Source organism: Epinephelus lanceolatus, chromosome 11, assembly GCF_041903045.1.
Source record: "Epinephelus lanceolatus isolate andai-2023 chromosome 11, ASM4190304v1, whole genome shotgun sequence".
Lineage (NCBI taxonomy): Eukaryota > Metazoa > Chordata > Actinopteri > Perciformes > Serranidae > Epinephelus > Epinephelus lanceolatus.
The window spans coordinates 41762236-41771865 of NC_135744.1; the positions used below are offsets into that span (position 1 = coordinate 41762236).

Genomic DNA, 9630 nt, shown 5'->3' on the forward strand with positions numbered 1-9630 from the left:
AGGGACCTTCAGCATTATGTTTTCTGTTGGTGTTTCTCCACAACGAGCAGTCCATCGTTTGCTCTCCCAGCTTCTTTTGTACAGCTGAAGCCAAGAATCAACTCCAACCGCCTATATTTGGCACTTCTTTAACATAACTGACATGGAGGCCCTTTGGTGCAAAATGTCAGGCAGGTGTGTGTAACTGTTTTCATAATAAGTGCTATAAATATAGCCACATCCTGTGAGGCAGGGGGTTAAAACCATTGTAGAGTTAATGCGGCTGGACCAAGAGCTGTATTTGAATATGCAATGACAACATTTTTCAAATTAGCAGTGCCTGCTGTGCATCCACAGATAGAGTTACAATAACAGTTAGACTCTTATTAGTAAATGTATCATTCACTGTCACAATGTCAGCCTCTGTCATGGGATACTGCTGCAAATAGGAGTTTGAAACTTCAGGGTTGGGTGGCATGATGGTGCAGTGGGTAGCATTGGTTCCTGGTTCAAATCTGGGGTGCGGGATTCAAACCCTGGGTTGGGAAACTCTTCTGTGCAGAGTTTGCATGTTCTCCCTGTGTCAGCGTGGGTTTCCTCCAGGTGCTCCAGCTTCCTCCCACAGTCCAAAGACATGCAGGTTAACTGGTGACTCTAAATTGTCCGTAGGTGTGAATGTGAGTGTGAATGGTTGTCTGTCTCTATGTGTCAGCCCTGTGATAGTCTGACGACCTGTCCAGGGTGAACCTCGCCTCTCGCCCAGTGTCAGCTGGGATAGGCTCCAGCCTATGTAGTGTTCAGTGTTCTTAGTTCATGAGGTTTTTACTCTTCGCCAAATTACTGGCAGAGGTCTCCTCCTTTACAAAACAAATGGCGATTAAAACAGGTAGAAACACTGAATAAAAGCAGTTTCATGTTACAAATCAGTGTTTTTCCAACGTTTTTCCGAGATCCGGACATTTAGTAGATTTTTACTGGGAGCCCAGTTATCAGCAGAGGTCTGGAACAGCTCATTTAAACTGGTAAAAAACACTGAATGAGGCAGTTTCACATTTAAAATTTTGTTTTTTTTAACACTCATCTCAGAGGGGCTGCTGACTACAGTGGCTGATGTGAAAATACAAAAACGCAAGTGGCCCTATTTAGAATTAGTGTTTGGTTTGTCCATTCTGGGCTACTGTAGAAGCACGGCTGTGCAACATGGAGATTTCCATAGACAAGGACACACTTCATATGTGGATATAAATGGTTCATTTTGAGGTTAGAACAATTCTTTTTTCAGGTGATTACACACACACACACACACACACACACACACACACACACAAAACATATTATATTCCATTCCTGCTAATACATCTCCCTAAATCCTACACATGACCTTTAAAAAAAAAACAAATAGTTTAAACTTTTGCTGAAGCCAAAGGACAATTTTAACAAACTGGTTCAAATGAGGCTAAGTGTTTGACTCTCCAGATGTGTTACTCTAACTAAAGTGCACAAGCTGGTGGAAAATCCAGTCTGACAGTGACAAATACCTCTTTCCTGCTCTGGCGAGCCCCCATACATAAACATACTCGCACAGTGTGAAGTCATACCATGTGCTCTGCTCTACTCGTACTGCACACTTGTGCATCCTGTCAAGAATAGACAGCTGACTGCTTTTTATCACAGCCAAACATACATTTTGAGGAGCTGTATCTGTTTTACAATGAATATTATTTCACCAGAGCATTTAATCTGAGATTACCAGCCATGTGGAGTCAAACTGTTCAAGTCTTCTGAAAGGGTCACATGCTTTCACAGGGGATTCACAGTCTTCCCTTGTCAGTTGCTGCCTATTTCAGATGGGATCATTCATTGGTTGCACAGAGTAAAAGCCCCATGACCGGCCCCTCCCTGCCAAGTAATTAATGCCCCTGCTTTCACTTTTTTTTCCCGCTCCTCCGCTGCAAAATACCATTGTTAAGTCCCTCTTCATGAGCACACATGTGGTTTGGCTTGAGTGTGGAGTTCAATGTCTGTTCACCTCCCCCCTCCGCAGGGACAGCAAACCCAGTGATAGCGACCAATCAGTGGGTCGCCCATGATAATCACTATCAGAGACCATAATCATGAGAACAGCCTTCATACGCTACATCATTCCTCCATTTTTACTGATAAGTCTCAGACTTTAGACTTCAATAATCAGTTTCATGTAAAAGCAAAGGAAATTTGTTTTTTTTGAATATATTTTTTGGTCCTAAATAGAGTCACTTTGTTTGCTCCAACCGTGTTTTGTAGAACTGCAGATGTCTGTGTCATATCAAGTATTTGATAAGACTGAAAGGTATCTTTGTTTATTTTGCCCTCTCAGTTGGAAAACACTTGGTTAGACTTTGTTATTCATTGACAAACATGGATTTGGTATCACATTTCTCTCTGTTCAGCCACCAAAAGCAGACAGTGGGAAACACGCTCTCCTTTTGAATTAATCAATACAGAGATTTACTTTGGGTTGCAATAAAGGCAAATATTAAGAGGGGGGGAAAAACACAGCTGTTGACACTGACAGAATGTCCTGAGATGCTCATATGTTTCGTGTTATACTCTCATTTAAACCAACATGTGTTGAGAAATGTGTGACAGCACTGCTGTAATTGGTTGTGGTTGTGGTGGTGCTCCTAATGGTGTCTGTGAATGAGTTGGAGAAAGAGAGAGAGGGAAACAGGGAGCAAGGGAGAGGGAGGAGGGAAGGTGGTAGTGGGAGGAGAGGAGAGGGAGCAAGTGTTTACTCGAACTGACCAGGAATATAGCACATATATAGAAGATGAATCTGAAGGAAGAGGGTTACTGGCGGACAAGCTGCGTTGGCTCTGCATTATCAGCCAGTGGCTGCACACTCGGCTGATCTCTGGACCCTCAGATTTAGCAACACAACAGGAGACAGGCAGCTTCAAAATCAGTCTGAAACAAAGACAGGATAGAGGAAAGACGTGATTCAAAGAAAGCAAAAAAGAAAGAGACAGGCAGAGGCAACAACAGGCTGAGTTGTGACAGGGTGACGAGGGAAAACAGCAGCTGTAAAACAGAGTTAAACATTGATAGAGGCTCTGTGAGGTATAATGGTTGACAGAACTTTTTATTTAAGGTTTTGAGGAGGAGTATGAAAGATTTGAGAGGACGGGGGGGGTCAGGGGCAGCGGTCCAGCAGGGAGTAATTGTGGTGACAGCCAGTGCAAGGGGACAAGGACTCATGTGAGACACTGAGGAATTAAAATATAGGGACAAAAGAGAAGGAATAGAGAGGGACTGGCAGACCCAAAGCTGGAGTTCAGTATGGGTGTTAAGAGCAAGGCTGCTGTCGCTATCTTAGTCCTGCTGCTGCTCCTTGGCTCCCTGTGGCTCCGTGAGTATTTCTGTGTGTGTGAGTGTGTGTGTGTTTTCTGTGTTGCACTGATAATCTATACAATCCCTCCCTTGTTTGGAATGCATATGCTCCAGATCAGGAATGTGTCACATGGTGCCGTAGCCACAGAATCAAGCATGGTGGTCCAACCACTTTTTGCTCTTTGCTCCCTGTTTATGCTCAAAGATCATTTGAACAACATCACAGAGATATTTCTATGTGTGATTTTACATGTTACTGGAATGTGAGATGACACAGATAACATTGTTTTAGGCCATTTTCAGTCACATCCGACAAAATTTTGCCTAAATAAGGACTTTGATGTTGTTTTGTACGCAAAGATTTTCAGGACATAATGACAACTGAAGGTTATAACGCCAAACATCGCCAAATTCTTTGTATCTGATTGGAATCTTTGAATAGTTAACTGTATCTAAAATAGGAAGTATCCATTAGTATAAATAAATTACTTTAACAGTTTCTATCCATCTTGATCCAAAAGTCCACAAAACAGTCTATGAATATTTATTAATATGGGGGGAAATCGGATAAGCAGTGTAACAATGGTCAAACTGGGACCATGTGATCTTTTTTTCTAGCTTGGATTAAATTATTAAATTCAAAGACTTGAGAAACGTGAAAGGAAAGTTCAGTTACAGGCATGAACAGCTGGCTCTGCTTCCTCATGGTAACTCAGTTAGGGAACTTAACTTAGTTTGTAGTGGCGAACATCTCTACAGACATTTTTTGGCAGCAGTCGGTCACTGTCAGGTAGAAATACATTTCTGTTAGGTGGACGTGCTGTGTTTAATTTGGACTGATAGCGTTTGGCAAACTATAGCCAAGCTATCTGACAGGAAACTCAGGGTGTTTCAGGGTCAGTTTGGAGGCTGATCTTTTGGGGTGTTTCTATGACTAACTCATGTAAAAGAGCACTCTAGCGTACTCGAGGCTTTTGGTTATAAGTTGTTGGATACATGAGTCCCATATGTGTGTGGCCTGGAGACCTGCGGGGGCCTCTGAGGGCACGACACGAGGTTCCAAATACAGCTGAGGAGTAGTGTGACTTCAGTACACTGACCTCACTCAGGATTCAGGAATATACTACAGTTGAATTAAACAGGGCATGCTGGGAAATGACAAATTTGTCACATATCTAAGGCCCTGATTCAAATATGAAGACATAGGTGTAAAGGTGCTTTAGTTATTTTCATAATTGCAACTTATCTTTCTATATAGAATACTATAAGTGTGTGTGTATTGATCTCGTGGCTCAATGGAGGCATGTTAGATAATGCCATAGGGTCCAAAATTGAAGCCAGCAACTTGTGCACATGATGTTTGCTGAGGAAGTCAGTGTTTAAGATGGTCGATTAGAATCACAGAGTTTGCTTTGTCACAAGCTGGAATGAGCTCAAAAAGGATTTGAACTCAGCATCACAGTCTGCTGCCAGAAGAATGCTATTTGCTGCCTCATGAATGCTTGTTTTTGTGCTATATAATGTACAGGATGATTTAAAACACAACTGGAACTAATCAAGACTGTAAAAAAAATACATTCAGCCCTTTTATAATCAGTTTCTCATGTTAACGGTATAATCTGTCACATGATGCTTGTTTAAGCAAAACTTTAGCCCACGGGTCATCATTTGTATGTCAGTTAGTCACCCTGTGTTACATTGCGTGGGAAGAAAACATTGTTTATCTCGCGTGTCCCCACTGTGAACCAAAAAAAGTAAACATTCTTGATGAGCTAGGTCACAGGGGATCCCATTTGACAACTGCAAAACTATATCAAAACATCCCCTTACAAACTCTCACACAACTCATGCGCGGTCATCCAAGTCTGGTTTATCAAGTTATTGGCTCAGTGCCTCCCAAACACATTTTGTTAAGACCACAATATTTAAAACACTACTCGTTGGTGAATGAGACTTTTCATTTAGACAATATGCTTGGATGATACTGCATGATAGGGCCTTAACGACTTTGATTCTTTTCAGGTCGACTTATCTGTCAATAAAGTCTAAGTCGAGTCGACAAGTCATTTGATGACGTCATCACATTGACACGTGGAGGAAAGCGAAGTATCTCCACTCATGTGATGTGTGTCTGTCACTCTCAGGCCCAAACATACTCGGGCGTACTATTAGTCCGCAGTCATTCGGGCTTTCATAGTCGAGCGCACTTGCGCGTTGTAGTTTCCTGTAAAAATGTCCGTGAAAAATCCCCACGATGTGAAAAATACATGCCGAGCAGTCACTGGTGCGCGGAGCGGAGTCCGTGCAGTCGTCTGAGCTTTGCGCGCACAGGGCTTGTGGGCGTCCGCTTTGAGTCCGCGCGGACCTCCGCGGAGTCCGTTCCACGTACGTTCCACCCGAGTATGTTCAGGCCTCAGGCGTTTTCTCAGGCTCTTGTCTTGTTGTGGTCTTGTGTTAATTTCCCCTCTACGCGCCAAGTAACGTTACCACCCTTTTTATGAAGTGACTATGACTATTGGTTAAGTCAAGGATAAAGTATCAGCGTAAGCCAATCAGAGGCAGCGATTGCATTCCGTGCACAAGCACACAGAGAGAGAGAGAGAGGGTAAAAACACACGACTTGTCGACTCCTCCCGGGGGGTGTCAACTTGTGCCATTGACGTCGACAAATCAACAAATCGACTTTTCTGTTAATGCCCTACTGCATGAGTTGTGTGAGAGTTCATAAACAGATGTTTTGATACAGTTTTGCTGTTGTTAAATGTGGACCCCTATGAATTCAATTCATTAAGGATGTTCACCTTTTTGTGGATTCTTTGTTCACGGTGAAGGCATGCAAGAATTTTTTATTTTTTTTCCTGGATTCAGCTCAACAGGGGGTGAGTAACTGACATGTAAAGGATCATATGGGCTGTGACGTATTCCTTTAATATGCCATTTTTAAAGAAAGCACATTATCATCTAATGTAAAGCAGCTGTAATCAGTATTCTTATAACGTTAACACAGAGAATAATCACCTGATTCTGCAGCTCTCCTCAAGTTTACAGAGCTTTATAGGGAGTTTTGGCTTGTTGTTAAGCAACTTTACTGTTTTGGTTCACTCTCACTACTCTTACAACATGTTTTCAGCTATTGAAGGCAAAAAACCCACACAGACTGGCAGATAGACAAAGTTAGCGATTAGCCCGCGAACATATTGGAGCATTTAGTAGCTGAAGTGCAAAACGTTTCCCTCAGGATGAGGTAGTGACCAAAAACTCAGTTAAAAGAGAGTAAATACTAGACATACATTCACCAGATGGCTAGTTATATGAATCCAAATAATTGATAATATTGCTCCATAACTGTTGGATATGTAGGTAATTGCGTGCTAACAGCATAGCTATATTACCTTGAAAGGCAATGATGCGGCATCATTGTGTTCACGACTTACTTCTGCTGTCCTAAAATGGCTGGAACCCCCCGACCCCAAGCTATTTTGTCCAGTGTTAATGTATGAGAATTACCCATGCTTCTTCATGATTAATTTGAAAACCCAAAATTATTTTGATGTGTTAAATGCACCCGTACTGGTGTCTTTGTGTTTGAAACAGAGTTGTGGTATTAACAGAAAAAAGACTCTGTTTCAGTGGGAAAGTCTACAAACAAACACTAACTGTGGGATTTTCTCTTGTTTCTCTGTACAATGTCTCACTGCAGAGGGAAGTTTGGATTACCACTGGGATTCTTGTTTAAAAGGTTATAATCAGGGGAATACGGTAAGAGTACACACAAATTACACAGCATTTCCTCACTTATTACATTTCCTCCATAGGGTGGATTCTGTGAAGCAGATGGCTAATTTGAATGCGGTGAATCACCTCCGCTTTCTCTCTTTCTTTGTCCCCTGTCAATCGCCCCCACACTTGCACACCTCCCATCCCCCACTGTTAGCTCCACCAGCTGTACAACAGCAGTGTGGCCGATGGGGCTGAGGGCCCACAGGTCAGAGAGGGGTGCCCTGGCCAGACCTTCCAGGTGTCACTGCTGCTCTCCCACCTGCTGGCTGCACCAACCTCTACCTCTGACGTGCTGCTGCAGCCGTATCTGTCCAGCTGGGATGAGCTTGTGAGGTACGATAAAGCAGGAGAGATAGATTCATTTACAGCCACCATTAAGAATGAAGTCATTTATGGTTTAAGGCGTAATCTGGACTCTGTAAGATGATTCATCCTGTTATGTGTTACTCCTCCAGGTTTATGGAAGCTCTGGGCCCGGTGGTGGGAATAATATCTAAAGAGATAAAAACCAAGACGTCAATAATCCGCCAACTGGCCCTGTTGGCAGACGGGAACCCTGAAGCAGAGCTGGGCCCAGATATACACTCAGTGAACAGTGTGAGCACAGAGGCTGGTGCAAAGAACAATCAGGAGGCCTCACAGCCCACTGGTGCCTACCACTCTGTGCGCTCCATGATCTGGATAGAGCTGAACCGAGGAGTGGTGGACTTCCACCACCAGACGGACTCTGGATGCCGAACTCTTCTGCGTCTGCATCGCGCTCTGCTGTGGCTGAAGCTCTTCCTGGAGAAGCTGGCTGAGACACCAGTGGCTGGGCGGCTGAGGAGCCCCTCAGAGCTGTGTCGCGAGGCCTACCAGAGCACCCTTGCCCACCACCACACCTGGTTCGTTCGCACAGCCGCCGAGCTGGCCTTTACGGCCATGCCAGAGCGGGGTTTCTTCTTCAAGCTGGTGTGCGTGCAGAGCCAGGAGGAGCTGAGCTCTACGCTGACCAGAGTCGCTCAGGCCATTGGAGAGGTTTATGACAGGACGCAGAAAGCCCTGGAGGAAAATGGCATGCTGAACTTGCCATAGAAAAGGAGACTATCAGACTTGACTATATTTGCACTGTCTTCATGGTATCCTGGACATCACGTGTTTAGCTACAAACATGGTGTAAAGTTCCTAAGGAAACATGAATGGACTTTTTCAGCTAAAATTCACACGTGCCATATTTCCCTCCCAACCAAAGTGCTGCATCAACAATCAATTGATACTGAAAGTTCAGTCTGTAGACATTCCTTATCCAATTTTCTGACATTATGACTTCTCCTCTCTTTAAAGCAGTGGTGCCCACCAGGGGGGGCAGGGGGGCCTTGACCCCCCGGCTGATATTTCTGTCTTTAAGAGGCTGTGGTATGCTCAGGATAGTGATATCTTGTGAAACTAGACAACCTACGGCATCCATTAGTACCAACCATTTTGGCATAATGGAAAGAATGCTATGTAACACCCAACTTAAGCTAAATTCTGGCAAATGAATTGAATGATTGAATGAATGAATTTTGGGAATGACTGCCAAGGCCATTTTTCAAAGAGGTCCCTTGAACTCTCACCTCAAAATATCTAAAAGAAAATGCATTCTATGGGTGCCCAAGAATATTTATATAATTTACCTATTTACATTTTATTAAGACTTAAAGTTATGCATATTTAAGGGCGGGGCTGCTTGAATGATAGGCTGTCTCCTAGTCGTAGATACAGTCAGATTCATTCCTTGCTCCTCCACAGCTCTACCCTAGTCATTTCTGGTTCTTAAAAACCACGATGGCAACAGCGGGAGTCAACAAACCGATGGGTAATGTCATGGAAGCTACGTGCAGTATTTTATACAGTCTATGGTGCCACCCTAAGGTTTTCAGTGGCCCCATCTGGCCACCCCTTTGAAAGATTTCTGGGGGCACCACTGCCTTAGAGTGGCATTTTTAAGGTAGCCTGTAATGTATTCAGGCTGGCTGAACACAAACTGTGAATGATATAAAAATGTGGACGCAATAACATGAACATGCAGCAACCCAATGCAATCAGTACAGCATTTGTTAGGCCTATTATGTTTTTGAGACTGCGTCACAGGCGAGGTGATTTTCTAATGGATTGTATCGGATTGTAGACTTCATGTTTTTGTGCCTACCTCTGCACATATGTGATTTGTTTTTTTTTTTTACATTCAAATTCTATTGAAAATGACTGCTGTTTTGAATGTAGTTGATGCTTGGTGATTTAGTATGCTACCTCAAACCTGGCTAGGTCTAGATGCCTCGTAGCCCTAAAATCTGGGACCAATCTATCCTGATTAAAGAGCTATTACACAAAACAAATCAACATGTGCTGAACAAAAGACAACGTGGTGCTTCACAGCAACTGTGGTGTGCGTGAGGAAAATTAATTTCTCAGTTTTCCATTTTTTTGTATCATGTTCAGAATGATTAAATATCCCTTTAAAAAAGAAGAAGAGAGAATCCA

At 43.2% G+C, this 9630-nt stretch overlaps 1 protein-coding gene across 1 annotated transcript; it reads left to right on the forward strand.

The window, feature by feature from the left end:
- Window positions 1-2659: 2659 nt before the first annotated feature.
- On the forward strand, window positions 2660-9630 carry gltpd2b (glycolipid transfer protein domain containing 2b). The gene is made up of 4 exons (XM_033640432.2): window positions 2660-3367; window positions 7049-7107; window positions 7283-7461; window positions 7584-9630. The coding sequence occupies exons 1-4, from the start codon at window positions 3298-3300 to the stop codon at window positions 8200-8202; spliced, it is 927 nt and encodes a 308-aa protein (XP_033496323.1). The 5' UTR covers window positions 2660-3297; the 3' UTR covers window positions 8203-9630.

Coding starts and splice junctions, on each gene's coding strand:
- gltpd2b (XM_033640432.2), top strand. CDS start 3,298: ATGGGTGTTAAGAGCAAGGCTGCTGTCGCTATCTTAGTCCTGCTGCTG. Junction 7,108..7,282: donor GTTATAATCAGGGGAATACG/GTAAGAGTACAC, acceptor CCCCACTGTTAG/CTCCACCAGCTGTACAACAG. Junction 7,462..7,583: donor AGCTGGGATGAGCTTGTGAG/GTACGATAAAGC, acceptor TTACTCCTCCAG/GTTTATGGAAGCTCTGGGCC.